At 47.7% G+C, this 20843-nt stretch overlaps 1 protein-coding gene across 1 annotated transcript; it reads left to right on the forward strand.

Annotated features, from left to right (window-relative positions):
* The first annotated feature begins 17753 nt into the window (after positions 1 to 17753).
* On the forward strand, positions 17754 to 19304 carry LOC123050901 (zealexin A1 synthase-like). The gene has a single exon (XM_044473614.1). It carries the CDS (start codon positions 17754 to 17756, stop codon positions 19302 to 19304), a length of 1551 nt encoding a protein of 516 aa, XP_044329549.1.
* The last annotated feature ends 1539 nt before the right edge of the window (positions 19305 to 20843 follow it).

Below are 20843 nucleotides of genomic sequence, written 5' to 3' on the forward strand. Positions count from 1 at the left end.
CTGAATATTAATATGTTAAAGAACAAGATTATGATCACATCATTAACAGTAGCTAGCTCATTCAATGTTACCTATGTAAGCTTCGTCAATTAGTAGTAGTTCAGTTGTTCCAGTTTTGTAGCCTGTAGGTGGCTTGTTAGCAGAGAGCAATTGTGTTGATATATTGGAAAATTTATTGTTAATGACCATACTGAAAACCGGACCAGTAATCCCGATAGATGCACAAGACGAGAAGTACAAGAGGGGATCAGATACACGACGTTTACCCAGGTTTAGACCCTCGTGGTAAAGGTAACACCCTACTCCTGCTTTGGTTTGAATGTTGCCAAAGAGGTAACACTCTACTCCTGCTTTGGTTTGAATCTTGCCGCCGCACGATCCACGCACGCATTCATCTCCATGAAATAGCATCCAGAAATACACATGAAATAGCATCCAGAAATACACATGAAATAGCAGCATTGATCATTCCTAATTCTGCGCCTTCCATTACCAAGCAAAAGCCCAAGAAGGTGCTAGATGTATGCTCAATCTCCCCATCGCAGATCGCATCGCAAATGTGCTAGGCGGACCTGCCGGTGCTCCTTGATTATCTAGTTGTACACTTCAACGGTGGCGTCGTGGCCATGCATGACGCGGCACCATCAGTCGAGTGCGGGATCAAGGGCCAGGAGGTCTGCCGGTACCCACCCTTTCAGCACCGACACGACCAGGCGGATCCTGTTCATGTCGAGCTTGTTCAGGATGTATCCGAGGAGACCGTGGTAGCGCGCCACGCAGAAGATCAGCTTATTCAGGATGTGGAACTTGCCATGCCCACGCCATGAGCGTATAGATTGTCGTCTCAAACACATGTGCACCGACGTCCACCCGGATGCGGCCGGCTGGACGGCTGGCTTTGGCGTGCATATGGCCGGTTGTGTCGAAAACTTCTGTCGAGGGGAACTGACACTGGATTAGAACAATATTAACAAGAAACTTTTCTATACATCCTCCGTATGCATCAGCAGGGTGCCTAACGACCTCCACATCAATAGAAGGTACAAGCTATACATGCTTCTACATATTTCCTTTCTTTATTTTCAATTTTAACACCTGATGATTTGTATCCATGTCACTGATTCCTCAAGAGCCAAAGTCATCACCAAAGCTGGAGGCCACAAACACACCACTTCTTTCTCCCTCCATGGCCTCAATTTGTCCAATCCCAGAACAGTTGTTCTCCAACTAATGACATGTTCATCTATATTTTTCTTTTTATTTTGTTCCCAGAACATGCTATGTATGAGTGTGGCACCTGAGCAAGGGCATCAAACAGTCTTATTCGGCATCTGAGAATACCTGCACTCACGTAAGTATGACTATACATGCATATTTTGATTTCATCTATTTAGCAAGTGATTATTATTCTTCATAACTACAAATTTATGACCATTGTTGATTCAAGATACCTAGGTTGCTTCAAAGATGCTTGATGAAATGTTTCTACTATCTACTCCCTCCGCCCGGAAATACTTGTCTTAAAAATGGATAAAATGGATGTATCTATAACTAAAGTAAGTCTAGATACAACCATCTCTAGGACAAGTATTTCTTGACGGAGGGAGTACCAAATTAAAGACGTATGAGAAGGTAAGAATATTTGGTGCCTTCTGTGTTAAGATTAACTTGCTCTATATCTATCGAGTAAATTTCAATGATGAGACAAAGAAATGATTCAATCAGATTCACTCTATGTCTATCCGATAACTTTATGTTAACTAGACAATGAAAGGCTCAATCAGATTTATGGAATGGTTTATTTTACTCAAGTATTTTCAATGGGTTTTAGCAGTATTAATGTTGTTTCATCATTTTTTCCAAACAGATATATGCAACAAAGTTAGAGTTATGGAGACAAACCTTGGAATTGAAAGGGCTTAGGCTTAGTGGAACAAAACCAAATACATGATGTGCGGTTTAACTACTACTAGTTGTGAGGAGGAGGAGGTTAGCTTTGAGGGGCAGGTGGTACCTCAGAAAGACACCTTTCGATATTTGGGGTCAATGTTGCAGGAGGATGGGGGCATTGATGAAGATGTGAACCACCGAATCAAAGCCGGATGGATGAAGTGGCGCCAAGCTTCTGGCATTCTCTGTGACAAGAGATTGCCAAAAAAGCTAAAAGGCGAGTTCTACAGGACGGCGGTTCGACCCGCAAAGTTGTATGGCGCTGAGTGTTGGCCGACTAAAAGGCAACATGTTCAACCGTTAGGTGTGGCGGAGATGCGTATATTGAGATGGATGTGTCGCCACGCGAGGAAGGATCGAGTACGGAATGATGATATATGAGATAGAGTTGGGGTAGCACCAATTGAAGAGAAACTTGTCCAACATCGTCTGAGATGGATTGGGCATATTCAGCGCAGGCCTCCAGAAGCTCCAATGCATAGCGGACGGCTAAAGCGTGCGGAAAATGTCAAGAGAGGTTGGGATAGACCGAATTTGACATGGGAATAGTCCATTAAGAGAGACCTGAAGGATTGGAGTATCAGCAAAGAACTAGCTATGGACAGGGGTGCGTGGAAGCTTGCTATCCAGGTGCCAGAGCCATGAGTTGGTGACGAGATATTATGGGTTTCACCTCTATCCTAACCCGATTTGTTTCAGACTAAAGGCTTTATTGTTGTTGTTGTTCTTGTTGTTGTAGTTATTGTTGTTGTTGTTGTTGTTGTTGTTGTTGTTGTTGTTGTTGTATGCAACAACCATAACAAGAACTAAAGGAGACAATAGCAGCAGCCCAAATAAATATGAGGAAGCTTTTTACAAATACTATGCTGGTAATGTTTTAATTTTTGCTTGATATATCAAACTTTGACAACCTCCCTCTCATATTCACCGCAGTGGAATCTGGTTACCGATTCTTGCTTGAATGCTTTAGGTAATGTATCTGTGGCACTCAAGTATCCATCCTACCGATTGTATCTCTCATTTTAGGAGCACCTACAGGTTGAGGTTAGCATGACTAGGTCTAGCTATTTTGTTATTTTCAAGATTTTTCTATGACATTTATACTGACCGGAGAAAAAGGGGGAAATGTCACTACTAGAAAAAGGGCTATAGATGGGATTGACACTAATGGCGCACCAGACACTAATGGCGCACCACCTTCTGATACGCCATTAGAGTTGAAACTACTAATGGCGCACCAGGCGCAGGGTGCGCCATTAGTATAAAAAAAAAAATTTAACTAGTGCGCCTGTCCAAACATACTAATGGCGCATCCAGATACAGTGCGCCATTACTAGTTGCAACTAGTAATGGCGCACCTGGCCCAGGGTGTGCCATTAGTATCAAATTTTTTTTAACTAGTGCGCCTGTCCAAACATACTAATGGCGCATCCAGACACAGTGCGCCATTACTAGTTGTAACTAGTAATGGCGCACCTGTCACAGGATGCGCCATTAGTATCAAAAAAAAAATTTAACTAGTGCGCCTGTCCAAACATACTAATGGCGCATCCAGACACAGTGCGCCATTACTAGTTGTAACTAGTAATGGCGCACCAGGCCCAGGGTGCGCCATTAGTATCAATTTTTTTTAACTAGTGCGCCTGTCCAAACATACTAATGGCGCACCACCAGAAGGTGCGCCATTAGTAACCTGGATTACTAATGGCGCATTTAGAGTTGGTGCGCCATTAGTAAGTGGGCAGCAACAAGATATTTTGGACAGCCTCTCCTACCCACACTCACTTTCTCCCCACTTCATTCTCTCCACCTCCTCCTTGTCTCGGGTGCCTCCTCTTTTTCACCTCATTTCCACCATAGATTCATTCAATTTAAGTGGTTAAATTACCTTGTTTTGATAGGTAAGTAAGGGGGGAAGCTATATTTATGTTGTTCTCCCTACAACAATGTGCACATGCACTTTTTATGGCCTAGCTAGATCTATGTATGTTCGTGGTGTTGCATATGTTTGTGGTGTTGCATATGTGTTTGTGTTTGGAGGTGTACCGGTATTTGAAATGCGATAGTTGCCAATATTTTGCCGGAATGTTGATTCATTTCCGTTTCGGCGAGAATTTTGGCATTAAGCATTCTTTTTGGTCCTATTTTTAGGGAAAGTCATGCCAAATTTTTTCTTGGTTCTAAAATATCGTTTTGCTCTACCCCGCAGGCGACCATGGTCCGCATGATGACCGAAGGCATCGTGAATAGGTTTTTGAGGTCCGCGAAGGCCGAGATGCTTCAAAAGAACGAGACGGAGATAAGATGTCCGTGTCGAAGATGCAAGCTGAAGAGCCTTATTGCGGACCCGGAATCCTGGCAGGTGCGGGACCACCTGCTCTTGCGTGGTTTCATGGATGGCTATCGGTGGCAAGGTGATGAAGATGACTACGAAGTCGTCCATGGGGGCCGGGCAAGAAATGAGGAAGGGCAGCAAGACAACCACCGCGGCTCGGGCGGGCGAGAAGACGAAGAATCCCCAGGAGATGATCACGACGGTGATGCTGTACACAGTCATCATGTAGAAGATGCAGGACATGATGATGAGGAAGATGCCGGAGCAGACGACGGGCATGATCATGAAGATGATGATGCCGGCGGAGCAGACGACGCTGGACCATCGATGGGCTGGGTGCAGGACCCTCATATTCAAGAGCTGCTTCTCAAGCAGACGGATAACGCAAGAGCTGCCGCCCGAGAGAAAGCCAAGATGGATCAACTTGAGTTAGACGCGGTTACTCCATTGTATGAAGGATGCAGGCCCGAGGATACCCGCCTGAAAGTAACGCTCATGGCTCTGGAGATGAAGGTAAAACACAAAATGACCGACGCATGCTTCGACGAGAACATGTCATTCTGGCACGAACGTCTTCCCAAGGGGAACAAGTGCCCGACCAGTTTGGAGGAGGCGAAGAAAATCGTGTGTCCTCTGGATTTACCGCACGTGAAATACCATGTGTGCATGAACAATTGCATCATTTATCGGGACGAGCACGCGGAGTCTACCATATGTCCGGTGTGCGGCGTCACTCGATACAAGAAGAGGAAGAAAGCTCCTCGAAAAGTGGTGTGGTACTTTCCGATCACTCCTCGTCTGCAGCGGTATTTCGCGGACCCTAAGGTAGCAAAGCTCCTGCGTTGGCACGCGGATAGGGAGGAGAAGAAGCGAGAAGATGACGCAAATGATCCGGAGATAGATAAAAAAGACAAGATGCTGAGTCACCCTAAGGATGCGAGCCAGTGGCAAGCGTTGAACTTCGAAGACCTAGAATTTGGGAACGATCCAAGGAACATCGTGCTGGGCGCGAGCACCGATGGAGTCAATCCGTTTGGCAGCCAGAGAAGCACACATAGCACCTGGCCTGTGTTTGTGTGGATGTACAACCTTCCCCCCTGGTTGTGCATGAAGAGGAAGTACATTCACATGAGTATGCTAATTGAAGGACCGAAACAACCAGGGAACGACATCAATCTGTATCTTGGGGCTGCTGAAAGAGGAGCTTGACACGCTGTGGAAAACGCCAGCCAATACGTGGGACGCCGCAGAGAAAGAATATTTCCCTATGAGAGCCGCGCTGCTCACGACGGTGCACGACTATCTCGGTTACGGATATGTCGCGGGGCAGGTGGTCCACGGATTTTCTGGATGCGTCAGGTGCATGGATGACACAATGTATCGCCAGCTAGATAGAGATCCCGGGTCTTCGAAAACCGTGTTCATGGGACATCGAAGGTGGCTTCGCGACGATGACCCGTGGAGAAAACGCAAGGATCTATTCGATGGTAAAACCGAACCCCGAGGACGCCCGCGTACGAGGAGCGGCGAGGAAATAGACGAGCTATTGAAAAATTGGAAAGACTGCCCACTGCCGGGAAAGAAGCAAAAGGCGCCAGAGCCGGGAAAGAAGCGAAAGGCGCCAGAGCCGCTGCTGAAGGTATGGAAAACGAGGTCTGTTTTCTGGGACTTGCCGTACTGGAAGATCCACCGTGTGCCTCACAGCCTTGATGTCATGCATATCACGAAGAACGTGTGCGAGAGTCTGCTTGGTACCCTGCTCAACATGCCAGAGAGGACCAAAGATGGGCCGAAAGCAAGGGCAGACTTGAAATCAATGGGCATCAGGCAGGAGCTTCACGCTATATATGATGATGATGATGATGATGAGGCGAAGCAGGACACGGAAAGTCGTCGCAAAGGCAAAAAGGCCAAGAAGACCGGAAATGACTACCCTCCCGCGTGCTTCACTCTAAGTCAGGAGGAGATCGAGCAGTTTTTCACCTGCCTCGTAGGAGTAAAACTTCCTTACGGTTACGTGGGGAAGATAAGCAGATACCTAGACCTAGCGAAACTGAAGTTCAGCGGGATGAAGTCTCACGACTGTCACGTGCTGATGACGCAGATACTTCCAGTTGCAATCCGTGGGATCATGGACGCGCACGTCCGTGAAACGCTATTTGGCCTATGCAACTTTTTCGACGTCATCTCTCGGAAGTCTGTTGGCGTGAGGCAACTCAGAAGGCTACAGGAAGAGATCGTGGTGATACTATGCGAGCTTGAGATGTACTTCCCGCCCGCATTCTTCGACGTTATGGTGCATCTGCTGGTCCATATCGTGGACGATATCATCCAACTCGGGCCGACGTTCCTGCACAGCATGATGCCGTTCGAAAGGATGAATAGTGTCATCAAAGGATACGTTCGCAACATGTCACGTCCAGAGGGAAGCATAGCCAGGGGCTTTCTGACCGAAGAGTGCATCTCCTACTGCACGAATTATCTAGGCATCGAGAACCCCGTTGGTCTGCCCGTCAACAGGCACCTCGGCAGGCTCGCTGGATGGGGTCACCGTGAGGGTCGCCGCGAAATGCATGTCGACTTCGAGGGTCGACTCGCCGACTTTGAAAGAGCAAACCTAGTCGCGCTACAACACATAGACGTGGTCGATCCTTTGGTGGTAGAGCACAAAACCTTTATTAAGAAGACGTACAATGACCGAGGCCAACAGAGGACGGACGGAGATATACTCAAAGAGCACAACTCATGTTTCACGCGTTGGTTCAAGCAGAAGCTTCTGTCGTACCCTTTACATGAGGATTCTTCCGCGGAAGAACAACTCATATTCGCCTTGTCACAGGGCGCCGAGCACAACCTGATGACCTATGAGGCGTACGATATCAACGGCTACACATTCTACACCGAGGCCAAGGACATGAAGAGCGATGGTTATCAGAACTCCGGGGTAACGATGGAATCCTACACCGGTAACGACAAGGACAGATACTACGGAAGGATCGAGGAGATCTGGGAGCTGAGCTACGCTGGAGAGAAGGTCCCGATGTTCCGTGTCAGATGGGCCAAGAGCGTCCTAAAAGAAGACCGGTATTTCACCACCATGGTTATACCCGAAGCCAAATCCAAGACCGCAGGCGCAAACGTCACCGCGAAAAATGAGCCATGGGTACTGGCTTCCCAAGTGGACCAATGCTTCTTCATTACCGACCCGTCAAAGCCCAGTCGTGTTGTCGTGAGGAGAGGCAAAAGGAAGATCATCGGAATGGATGGAGTAGCCAATGAGCAAGACTTCGACAAGTACGGCGACCCGAGAATCGAACATGACGACGATGATGAAGTAGCAGCATACACCACAAGAAGAAGCAGGACCACCCTACCTAAAGGACGTCCGTTCCACAGAAGAACTCCATTTGCGAAAAAGAAGGGCAAGAAGATTGTGAACAGATAGCTAGCTAAGATCGATTGTATTTAAATCGTAGCCTTCATTTCTCGATTGTATTTCATGGGCACTTTTTGAACTATCATGAATATTTTTAAATTTCATGGACACTCGATCTCGATCCCCCTCCATCTCGATCGCTATCCCACCTCGCCAGATCCGGTCCCCCTCGCCGCCGAGCACCCCCCGGTCCACCGGCCCCCCGCACCCCGCGCACCCTCCCCCGCTCCACCGGCATTACTGTTTGATGATATTTTTTAAAAAATTATTACTGTCTTATAAAAAATATTACTGTTATGATTTACACAAGTTTGAACATATTTAAACACAAATAAATATGAAACAGCATTTTAAATTCATAAAAAAACATTGTGGAGCCTGGGAATCGAACCCAGGACCTCCTGGTGTGAGAACTAGCTGCTGACCAGTCGAGCTAGTAGAGGGAACTTGGTGTGGATCAGGTCAGGTGGAAGATAACCTGTTGGCTCGAGCAGAAATCAAAAAAAAAATACTAATGGTGCACCAGGGTGAGGTGCGCCATTAGTATGGATGTACTTATGGCGCACCGAGGGGTGGTGCGCCATTAGTATTGTGCCCTCGCCCGGCCCTCGATCCCCTTCCCCTCTCCTATCCCCGGCCCGGCCCAAACCTATCCCATCTCTCTCCCTCGCCCTCGCCCTCGATCCCCTTCCCCTCTCCTCTCCCGACGCCGCTGCCCCGCCGCCTCGACGCCGCCCCGTCGTCCTCGTCTCCGCCCCGACGCCTCGCCGCCCCGACGCCCCGCCGCCCCGACGCCCCGCCGCCCCGTCGTCCTCGTCTCCGCCCCGCCGCCCCGTCGTCCTCGTCTCCTCAGCGCCGCTCTCCTCGTCTCCTCCCCGCTGGCCGCTGGCCGCGCCCGTGGCCAGCCCCGTCGCCCCGTCCGCGCTCCTCCCCGCCTTCCTCCAGGTACCCCGCCACCCGCCCCGGCGTTCGTGCCCGCCTTCCTCCAGGAACCTACAACATGTGCATTTCCTTAGATACCGGAGCTGAAAGAACAGCACAAAATGAATTTAATAAAAATATATAAATACTGTATCATGCATCCAGGCATTACCACTGGCATTATCTCCACCACCAACTATGTACCAATTTTCGTCAATCATCATACCAGCATGGCCACTCCTGCATAAAATTAGGCTCAAGAGGAAAAGCCCTCTAAAGTATCCCTTATGTGTACAGTACAACATAATATGATAAGCATATCTGCATGTCATTTTATGATGCATTGATGTGTAGTTAGCGATAGTAAAATGGAGTTGGATCCTAGTCATTTGATTGGAACAGTTTAACCCTGCAGTTACTATTAACTTGATAAATTTTTGAACTTGCAACTCCTGCTACAACCTAGAACAATTAATGTGGAGAACTTTGACGATCTTTAATGGGTTTAATGATTTGACCGCAATTAATACAATGCTGAAAAGTTGTAATTGTTCAGGCCACTGTTCCTGTATGAGATGTAGACCCAACATGCAATTTGCTCTCTAATGTCAACAAGAATTAAATTGACAATGAGATACATTTCAGTTTACTTTTGACAATGCTACCTTTGCTTTGATCTCCTTTTCGGACACACTCGGCATAGCTCTAGGACCTTGTTCCAAGATGTTTTCCTGGGCAGCAACAGTATTAGTCTTTGCCTTACTTTTTTTTCTATGGCCCTACAGGTGGAGGCAAATGATTAAATATTTTTTATCTTCGTTAACAAACTAACTTTACAGTAACTATTCTGCGTTACATAGAAAACTGGAAATAACCACATGTCCTTGATTGATTTGTAGTTTTGTAGTTGGTTGTTACAGAATGCAGTACCTTGGTTGTGAAGATAATAAAAATTATGACAATGTTGTGCAGGAGTAGTAATAAGAGAAGATCGCTCTGAGGTGAAGGAAGCAAGTGAGAGGCAAAGTGAGTTATTCTCTGGTCGTGTATTTAGTTAGTTACTTACTCCTGGTAGCTAATAAGTGGTTACTCTTTGGACTTTGGTGGTGTATGTATCAAAGCATGTTGTAAATATAGCAGCTCTGTTCCAAAAACAGTAGCAATTTAAAACAGTAGCTAATAAGTGGTTACTCTTTGGACTTTGGTGGTGTATGTATCAAAGCATGTTGTAAATATAGCAGCTCTGTTCCCTAGCTAAATTAGGGTAGTAGCAAAAACAGTAGCAATTTAAAAAAACAGTACCAAAAAAATTAGGTATAAAAACAGTAGCAAATAAAAAATATTAGCAAATATAGCTAGGGTAATTTTGTTTAGGTATAAAAAACAGTAGCAATTTTAAAAGAATAGTAGCAATTTTAAAAACAGTAGCAAAAAATTAGGTATAAAAACAGTAGCAAATAAAAAAAGAGTAGCAAATATAGCTAGGGAAATTTTGTTTAGGTATAAAAACAGTAGCAAATTAAAAAAGCAGTAGCAAATTAAAAAAACAGTAGCAAAAAATTAGGTATAATAACAGTAGCAAATATAGCTAGGGCAATTTTGTTTAGGTATAAAAAACAGTAGCTACAATTTTGTTTAGGGAAAAATCATCCTGAAATATAGCTAGGACAAACTTTGGTCTTTTTTTTGTTTGTAACAAAAACTACAGTAGTAAATATTTCCTGAAGTAAATATTTTCAGTCATTACAAATATGATACTGCTTGGAGATGATACTACTTGGAGATGCATATGTTGTTTTACCTCTTCACATGCCAATGTATTTTCCATGTTGTGATGGAGGCCTTTTTTGCCTTGTCCACCCGAGAGGCCCTTGAGTTTGCCGGAATGTCGATTAACTTCCGTTCCGGCAAATTCGGGTACTCGATATGTCCTATTTTCAGCAAAGGTCATGCTGAAATTTTCCGTGAATTTTAGCATGACTTTGCTAAAAATAGGACATATGGGGTACTTGTGACTAATGCATGGGCTGGGGTATCTTAGTAGTTAATTAAGTAGGATCAAGTGCCCCGGCGTACTTGTGACTAATGCATGGCTTTTAGGGTGCCTCGGTGTCGATAAAAACCGAAATGATGAAAGCTTAGGCTTTTAGGGTGCCTCGGCGTCGAAAAACCCTCAATGATAAAAGCTTAGCTTTTAGGATGCCTCGGTGTCGACAAACCCTAAATGATGAGACCATGATCTTGTTCCTTGACAATAACCAACTTTTTGACCAAACTTTGTTCCTATTTAGAGAGAAACATGGCCAACAACGATGAGGCCGGGGGTTCGAGCGTCAAGCCATTCTGGAAGCTGTCCCAGGAGATGGAGGAACAACCTCACTTTTATGAGGACGCCGCCTTCCCCATCGATCCTGAGACCACTGATGGTACCGCCGAGGATGACCCCACTGATGCCACCACTGATGGTGCCGCCGAGGATGCCACCACTGATGATGGCGGCGCACGCACAGATGGCAGCCAACCGAAGAGGCAACGGAAGGACCGGCGCCCGACCGTGCTCCGCACCCTCAAGGAGGAAGTTACTGAAGTGGACTCCGACGGGAATCCAACGGCGCCCCAACGAATAGTCAAGGGGTACTCGCTTCAGCTCGGGTGCATTCTCCGGAGCACCGTCTCGATCAACACCGAGAACCTGAGGCATCCTGACCGAGGGAATTTGCGCAACCTCCTCTTCACGAAGCTGCACGAACGATACAAGTTCCCCGCTGAATTTGAAAACACAAGCCTCAAAGGGAATAAAGTGAACAATGCTGCCCTCACGAAGATGAGCAAGGCCCTGTCTACTTGGAAAAGCAATGTGAAGAGAATGATCGAGAAAGGTGAGAGTTATGAGAAGATCAAGGAGAAAAATCCTTCGATCACCGAAGATGACTACAACGACTTCAAGATCAATTGCTCGAGCACCGCAAACTCCGAATCAAGTAAGTGGGGGAAAGAAATGCGGGAGCTGAACTTAGGGGAACACACACTCGGTCCCAGCGGTTACAGAGTGGCGGAGCCTATATGGGACAAGGAGGAGGCGGACCGTGCCGAGCAAGGCCTACCGCCCCTCTTCGATAAATACGGTGACAAGCAGACCAGGAACTTTGTCAGGGCCCGGTACAAGAAGGACCTGAAAACAAAGGAGCTTACCACGGATCCGAAGACCAGGGCGCTTGAGCTTGTTCTGGTAAGGAATACACCCCCTCGTAATTAGCTCCATATGGTTGCATTCTAATTAATGAAGCCAAATTTCTAAATGGTTCACATTCCTTCCGCAGGCGACTGAAAGCAGTAGCACGGGGTCGACTAAGAGCAACCCTTGGGACACCACTCTAAATAGGGCGTTGAATGTAATGAAGAACAAGGATAAGCTCAGTAAGCCGACGTCAGCTGGTCGTGTGGCCGGCAAAGGCTTGTCGACAAAATGGTCGTCATACTATGACACTGCTGGGCGAAAGGAGAAAAAGACCAGCTCGGAAAGCCAGGCGCGCGAGGTTCAAGAACTCAGGGCACAGGTGGCGCGGATTCCGGAGATTGTCCAAGAGCAAGTGCAACAACAACTCGGAGCGACGATCACCGCCATTGTGCCTACCTTGATCCAGGGGATTAGTGCGTGGATTGCGGGCGGCCAACAGGGGCCGCCCCCGATTCCTAGCTTCACGGCCAGCAACTCGCAGAACGCGATGGCGGGGCCATTGGTGTCTCCGGCGGAGGCGGCATTGGTGTCTCCGACGCCGCCATGGGAGCTTAATGCACCCGGGTGTACGCCGGCCGGCACCTCTGCAGCAAGCGGCCCCTCCGTCAACTGCACGCCCGCCGTTGGCGGTGCCTCGACATTAGCCGAGCTCGACGCCATCATCACGGTAACTAATTAAGCCTCTCTCGGCCGAGGACTTCATCTCCTTGCCTTTGACTGGGCATCCCTAACGCCCTACATGTTTTCGCAGGGCGCCGCCGACGTTCCGTGCACTCTCCTGCACTTCGTGAACAACGAGTTGATCGATGTCGCCAAGGGCAAAATCGTTCAACCGGGCAACCCCTTGTTCCACGGTACCCAGATGCCACCCAACTTGTTTAGGGTTCAACTGGTTCGGGTGCTGCCAGGCTGCGACGAGGTGTTACCTCCGATTCGACCCCTCGGGGCCGACGATGATGACGTGATGAACCTCAGCGCCTGCCTGAGCTGGCCCCTGCTTTGGCCGAAGAGCCAGATTCGTTTGGGGGCGGGGGACACCACCCCAAAGACAACACCGCCAGTCGTGCCGGCGCCAAGTCGGCCCCATGGCAAGACCGCCGCAACGGTGCCGGACATCCCTATGCCACTGGATCCAAACATGCATATGGCACAGGATCAGAACGACGACGACGACGATACATTTGCCAACGTCGATCAGTACTTTGCCGATCATGGGGACGGTGGCGACTTCATGGGGCCTCCTTCTCAAGAACCCAACCCAACAAAAGACGTGTGCGATCTAGCTGGTACCGCGGAGAAGCCAAGTTGCAACAGGCGTCGTCTGCAGTTCAGCTCTCAGGAGACGCCTCCAGCTGCCGACTTCACCGAGCCTCAGATAGGCGAGGTGCCAAATATGATCAGCCCCAACACACTCAAGAAGGCGGTCTGTGAGCAGAACTCGGTCCCATTACAGGAGATCAAGAAGAAGGCACGCAAAAGAAAGACTAACAAGGGTGCGGGCCAGCCGGCACCGAGTACGATCCGTGCTCAGGATGGGCCACCTTCAACTGCGCATATCTCGAGGAGGGTGCATGTGGCGGGTAGGCCGATGCTACCGAGAAATATGCTCGATGCTGCAACCGGTGCTATGCGGAGTCTGCATGACAGTGTTCTTTCTTTGGAGAAGCGGCGTCTCCGAGAGAAGGATGTGGCATACCCGGTTTTCGCGGCCAAGGTGCCAGAGGGCAAGGGCTTTGTGGATAACTCCATCGGGGGTATGATCGTCCTGCGGTTTGATGACATCTACGCTATGTTGAACCTTCATCCGCTGCACTACACCTTCGTTCGGCTATTTTCGCTGAGTATGGAGATGCGGATCATTCGCGACAAGACCCCGGACATCGTGATAGTCGACCCCTTCTACATGCGTGCCAAGATCTTGGGCAGCGCTGGGGACCGGCAAGTCGCGAGTTCTTACCTCGAAGGCGTCATTCTGGCAAACCAAGATAAGGATAACTTCCTCGTGCCTTACTTTCCCGAGTAAGTCCTCCCCTCAACCGCCCCGTAACATATGAATTCTTAGATTTCGATCGTTTTTCTTTTAACATTCCGTGTTTTCTGCAGTGACACACATTGCACGCTCATCCTCCTAAGCCCCAAATATTCCATGGCCACGTATTTCGACCCGGACCGTCAGTCGAACGTAGACTACACAAATGTCAAGAAGGTTCTTGATGATGTTCTCCCCGGCTACGTCAAATCTGGAGGCACCTTCACCAGGCCTATTCGTAAGTACGGCAAGCACGTGTTCTCCCATAATACGACGTTCTGCTGCGTCAAGCAGCCGCCTGGCGGTCAGAAGGATGCCTACTACGCCATCCATCACATGCGGGCGATCGTGCGGGACCATAATCACCTTCTCCTACCAAATAATCTCAAAGATTGGGCTGCAAGCTTGGGGGCAATCCAGGACGCGGACATCAGACAAGAATTATTTCGCATCCAGTCGGAGTTTGCGGAAATCATCCATCAAGATGTCCTTCGTACCTCGGGGCAGTTCTACCTCAGAAATCAACCGTCCAACAGTGACATCGACACAATCCTACAAATGCAGGCTGACAACGCCCGTTGTTTCATGACTCCCACGATAGACGGCGGCTTCATCCATGCTCCGGTCCCTTGAGTCGAGTCGAAAGCAGTGATGCTGTGTCTAGTTCTGAAACATCGATTGGCTCATGTTGTAATTAAACTTTAATGAACTTGTAGTATGTCTCTTTGGTTTCGAGAGTCGTTCAACTTAGATGTAATCGATGCTATTAATGTCTTGCTTTTCTCTTCCGATCGTTCTGTTGCATACTTATATATTGCTTATGTATTGTCTGTGAATTGGTACTAACGTTTTGTTTGGCTACTGCATAGCGATGCCGCGGTATGTCGTGTACAAGGGTAAGGTTCCCGGAGTCTACGACTGGGAGGAGTGTCGGAGACAGGTTCACCGATTCAGCGGTAACAGTTACAAAAGGTACGCCACTAGGGCCGAGGCCGAATCTAGATACGACCGCTATCTAGCGGGAGAGGGGAGGGAGCGTTGGAGGAACCGGATGAAGACGAGTTTCATCGTGATGATGCTCATCGTGATGACCGCAGCTCTCTTCTATGTGATGGTAGTTTAGATGATCGATATCGACTTGTAATGTGAAGACAAACTCGCGGTCTCGAGACTTGTAATATAATGTTCTATCTTTGTTCGGTCTTCTCAATTCGGAGACTAATATGATGAATTGTATTCGGAGACTAAAATGATGGATTGTATTCAGAGACTAATCTTCTATTGTATTCGATGAATCTGTTGTTGATGTGTGCTGTCTATATTTTGTCCAATTATACATTTTGTAACCTGTGCAAAAAACAGAAAATAAAAAAATAAAAAAACCTAATATTCATACTAATGGCGCATCACATCATAGTGCGCCATTAGTATGCCAAAGGATACTAATGGTGCATCACTAAACAGTGCGCCATTAGTATGCCGAAGTTACTAATGGCGCATCCTGTTGTTGTGCGCCATTAGTATGCCAAAGCACCTGGGTATAGATGGCCCCTGGGAGGCATACTAATGGCGCACTGTTGTATACCAGTGGTGCGCACTGTTGTATACCAGATACTAATGGCGCACCAGTGGTGCGCCATTAGTAAAATATACTAATGGCGTGCTACTAATGGCGCATCACTAATGCGCCATTAATGGCCAAATTAGGTACGCCATTAGTAGGCCTTTTCCTACTAGTGTGTGGCAAAAAAAGGTTCTTAACTCAGGAACAATATTTCACCGCCAACGCATGCAAAATCTCAATGGATGAGACATGCAAAATATTTGGTGCCTTCTGTATTAAGATTAACTCGCTCTATATGTATCGAGTAAATTTCTAGTGATGAGACAAAGAAATGGGTCAATCAGATTCACTCTATGTCTATCCGATAACTTTATGTTAACTAGACAATGTAAGGTTCAATCAGATTTACAGAATGGTTTTGTTACTCAAGTATAGTCTATGGGTTTTAGTAGTATTAATGTTGTTTCATCAATTTTGCCAAACAGATATATGCAACAACCATAACCCGAACTAAAGGAGACAATAGCAGCAGCCCAAAGAAATATGAGAGGAGGCTTTCTAGAAATACTATGCTGTTAATGTTTTAATATTTTCTTGATATGTCAAACTTTGACAACCTCCCTCTCATATTCACTGCAGTGGAATCTGGTCACATTAGTTGAATGCTTTAGATAATGTATCTGTCGCACTCAAGTATCCGTCCTACCGATTGTACCTCTCATTTTAGGAGCACCTACAGGTTGAGGTTAGCATGACTAGGTCTAGCTATTTTTTTTTCAAGTTTTTTCTATGACATTTATACTGACGGGAGAAAAAGGGGGAAATGTGGCAAAAAATGCTTCTTAACCCAGGAACAACATTTCACTGGCAAAGCATGCAAAATCTCAATGTATGAGACATATAGATTTCTTTGTTATGCATCCACTGTAGAAGACATATAGATTTCTTTGTTATGCATCCATTGTAGAAGAAACGCTATGTGCTCAATCTAAATGATCGTGCTCTCATATATTTTTCAATCATGGTTGCATTATATGTTTTTTCTATATGTTCAAGACATTTTTTTCTTAATTTCCCACTGCAATGCGCGGGGTATCTATTAGTATAAATTAAAACAAGGGCACCAAGACTTGGTCTTATACATTCCTAGCTATTTTCTGCAGTCAACTCTACGTATTGGTTGATTCATATAAATAAGAGAGAGTTGTTACTTGCTTGTTGCTCGCGGCAACAATGACATTTTTTGCCTTTTCAAATTGCTATTGATTTTTAAGCCAGCACCTTGGCGTGTCATGTTAGCTAGCTGTTGTTTTTGGTCAAATTGAATAAATGTTATATACAAGGCACATCAACTTGTGAATCTAGATAGCTGGAGGGTGAGGGGTTCAACATTCTTCTTCTGCTTGCATCCGCTGACTCTATAAGGAAGTTGTCCCATCACTCTTGGGCCCGGCACCAACCAAGAGGAGGCGGGGATCTCTCCAATCATTCGAAGAGCTGAGATATCTTAAAGGAAAAATTAGATAGTCCCTGCGTCCATCTATATAAGGCCTAATATGTTTTTCGAGACTGCCTTTGACTATTCTAAATGTAAATCATTCGAGGATGGCAGCAGAGCCGGCAAAAGCAAGCAGAAGAGGGTGGTGTTTGTACTACTGCTGCTGCTATACAAACAGTAACACTAAAACAATGAGAGAAGCAGCTAAAAAAATTGGAAACCAATTAATAAATGTTGTAAACAAAGGTGCAGCCATACATCAGGGCAAGCATATAATAACGAGTTCAAGTAAGAGAAACGGTCACTTTGCCCACCATGGCTGCTAGCTTGAGTTGGCATATTATACTTTCCGTGGACTGCGGGAGCTCTCTCGTGGATAAAACTCAACCAAAAAGGCCTCCCGTGGACATTATTGCATGCTGATAACGATGAGAAAGATCATGGACTTGGCCTCCGGTGGACATTATTTACAGGCTTCTAGACATCCGATTGTTTCAAACTTCTGAACGTGATTTGACTAGTGGTGTGGCTAGATCTTAATAGACTGAGAGTCTTAGTCAAGCGACAGAACATATAAAAAAGAGAATGAAAAAATTAAGAAGAAAATTTTGCACGGATCTCCGTGAAAGATAACACGAATATAGTATCAACTAAAACTTGGTTAAGTTTGAGGTTTAGCAATCCCGTCAAAAAATAAACAACAGCTCTCTGCGATCCACCGATCGAGCCATTTAAATTCAGGACGTGTGGTCATTCGATGTAAAGAGACACACACAAAATCAATGGAGCCTGCAGCACTTCCGTTGCTCTGGTCCGTCCTCCCCTTAATCATCTTACTCTTCTTACTTGTCGTTAAAATCTACACCTCGACTCCAGCGGGAAAGCGGCTGCCGCCGGGACCATGGCAGCTGCCGCTCGTAGGCAGCCTCCACCACTTCCTGCTGTCGCGCCACGGCGACCTGCCGCACCGTGCCCTGCAGGAGCTCTCTCGCAAGCACGGCCCGCTCATGCTGCTCCGCTTCGGTGCTGTGCCCACGCTGGTCGTCTCCTCTGCCGAGGCCGCCAGGGAGGTCCTCAAGACGCATGACGCGGCCTTCGCCAGCCGCCACCTCACGCCAACGCTGGACATCTTTAGCCGCGGTGGCCAAGACATCCTCTTCTCCCCCTACGGTGACCTGTGGCGCCAGCTCCGACGCATCTGCCTGCTCGAGCTCATGAGCGCACGCCGCGTCCTGTCCTTCCGCCACATCCGGGAAGACGAGGTAGCCGCCTTGATCGGCTACATCACAGACGAGTGCGCTCGCGGTGGCGGCTGCACGGTGGTAGAAATTGGCCAGCTGATCACCCGCACGGTCAACGACATCGTGGTGCGGTCGGCCGTCGGCGGACGGTGCCCACGGCGGGACGAGTTCCTGCACGTGCTCGACCGGTCTGTGAAGCTCGCCGGTGGCTTTAACCTGTCTGACCTCTACCCATCGTCAGCACTGGCGCGCTGGCTCAGCGGCGCCCTCCGGGAGACCGAGCGGTGCAACCGCAAAGCGCGTGCCATTATGGACGATTTCATCCGCGAGCGCGTCGACGGTGCCGGCGAGAGCATGGAGGACCTTCTCGGGGTGCTGTTGAGGGTGCAGAAGGACGGCGGGACGCAGTGCCCTCTGGACCTTACCACCGACATCATCACCACTGTGGTCCAGGAAATGTTCGTAGCCGGGAGCGAGACCTCGTCGACGACGCTGGAATGGGCCATGTCGGAGCTGGTCAGGAACCCGCGCGTCCTCCACAAGGCCCAGACAGAGGTACGAGAGGCACTCCATGGACGGAGCAAGCTAGTGGAGGGTGACCTCGCTGGCGGGCGGCTGAGCTACCTCAACTTGGTGATCAAGGAGACGTTGCGGCTGCACGCACCGTTGCCATTCCTGCTGCCACGCCAGTGCCGGGAGCCATGCGAGGTGATGGCCTACCACATCCCCGAGGGTACAAAGGTTCTTGTGAACGCCTGGGCCTTGGGCAGGGACGACTCCTACTGGGTGGACGCTGAGGCGTTCAAGCCGGAGAGGTTCGAGGAGAGTAGCGCCGCCGCCGCCATGGACTTCAAGGGCGGCCACTTCGAGTACCTTCCGTTCGGGTCCGGCAGGAGGATGTGCCCAGGCGTGGCGCTCGGCCTCGCCAACATGGAGCTGCTGCTCGCCAGCCTTCTCTACCACTTCAACTGGGAGCTCCCCGCCGGCGGGACACCGGAGGAGCTCGATATGTCTGAGGTGTTTGGCATCGCCGTCAGCAGGAAGTCCAAGCTCGTGTTGCGCGCTATGGAGCATACCACATTCGAAAATTAATACGTTTAGGACGTAGATAACGCCCACACGTGTGGCATTAGACGTCCGCCCACACACCGTGTGTGGTATGAGCAGGGGGCAGCCCACACGGACTGTGTGTGGGTAAACATTAGAATTGTCTACACGTGTGGACGCAGCTAATTCATGCCATACACCCAACAAGTACTACTCATCTTCATCCCGTGCGTGTGGCACGAAGCAAAAATGTCCACGCGTCTTGACACAGCTACGTTAGGTACCCACGCATTCACGATTTAGTTGCCATCCGGGATGGCAAATGTAGTTATCCGAGATGGCAAATATAGTTGCAAAAGCACGGCAACTCTATCTGTTTGGTTACATATACTTGCCATGTCTAATTTATGGTAGTTGCCACGTGTAACCAAACCATAGTTGTCGTTTGTGATTAACTACTTGCTACATATGATCAAACATAAGGCTTCCATACGCCCCCATTAGTCCCCAAAATAATCGAACCGCGACCAAAGGGGTCTTTAGTCGCGGTTCGGGAGGAGACCCGCGACCAACTATCTGGGCCCAGCGCGCTCGGTCGACAGCTGGCGGACGGGAGGGGCTTTAGTCCCGGTTGGCCTGGCCAACCGGGACTAAAGGTCCTCAGGCTGGCCCGAAGGCCTTTAGTCGCGGTTGGCCATACCAACCGGGACTAAAGGTTAGTCCTTTAGTCGCGGTTGGCCAGACCAACCGGTACTAAAGGGCCCATCAAACTCCCCCCCCCCCCCCCCCCCCCCCCGCCCGTGGACCGCCTTTTCAGTTTTAGAAAAACCAAAAGAAAATGATGAAAATGTCAAAAAAATAAAATAAAATAAGTTTCTCATGTGATATGTGGTCTAGTTGTTGGGAAAATTAACAAATATGAATTTCGACTTTATTTGCAAAATCTCTCTGGAATTTCTTAAAATGGGCATAACTTTTGCATACGAACAAGGATGAAAAAGTTTTTTATATGCAAAATCATCTACTCGAAAAGTTACATCCGAATTTAACTGGGGAAACCCCGTTAAACATTTTCAAAATCCTCAAAAACCTAACAGAAAAAAAGATACGGGGCTTTTAAGATCTGGAGAGGCAAAAAAATTCAAAAAAGTTCAAATTATGGTCAAACTGTGGTCAAACAATGGTCAAACTAATTATTCTAGAATATTAGTGTTACTAAATAATTATTTCAGTTTTTTTTAAATTTTGGTCAAATCTGGTCAAACTGTGGTCAAACAATGGTCAAACTAATTATTCCAGAAATATTAGTGTTACTAAATAATTATTGTTTTTTAAAACAATAGTTTCAAACTCAAACAGTGAAATGTGTCACTTCATGCTCAAGCTAAATTCCTGAGGGTTAATAGAATTGACATCCTACTATTGTCAGGAAAACAACAAGTGCAGACTTGGAAACGAGGGAGAATAGAACCCGGAAGTTAAGCGTGCTCAGGCTGGAGTAGTGAGAGGATGGGTGACCGTCCGGGAAGTTAGATGATATGGAATGATGAGGGGTGATTAGAGATTAGAGGATAAATTGAGCAG

The sequence above is a fragment of the Triticum aestivum genome, chromosome 2D (assembly GCF_018294505.1).
Source record: "Triticum aestivum cultivar Chinese Spring chromosome 2D, IWGSC CS RefSeq v2.1, whole genome shotgun sequence".
Taxonomy (NCBI): Eukaryota; Viridiplantae; Streptophyta; class Magnoliopsida; order Poales; family Poaceae; genus Triticum; species Triticum aestivum.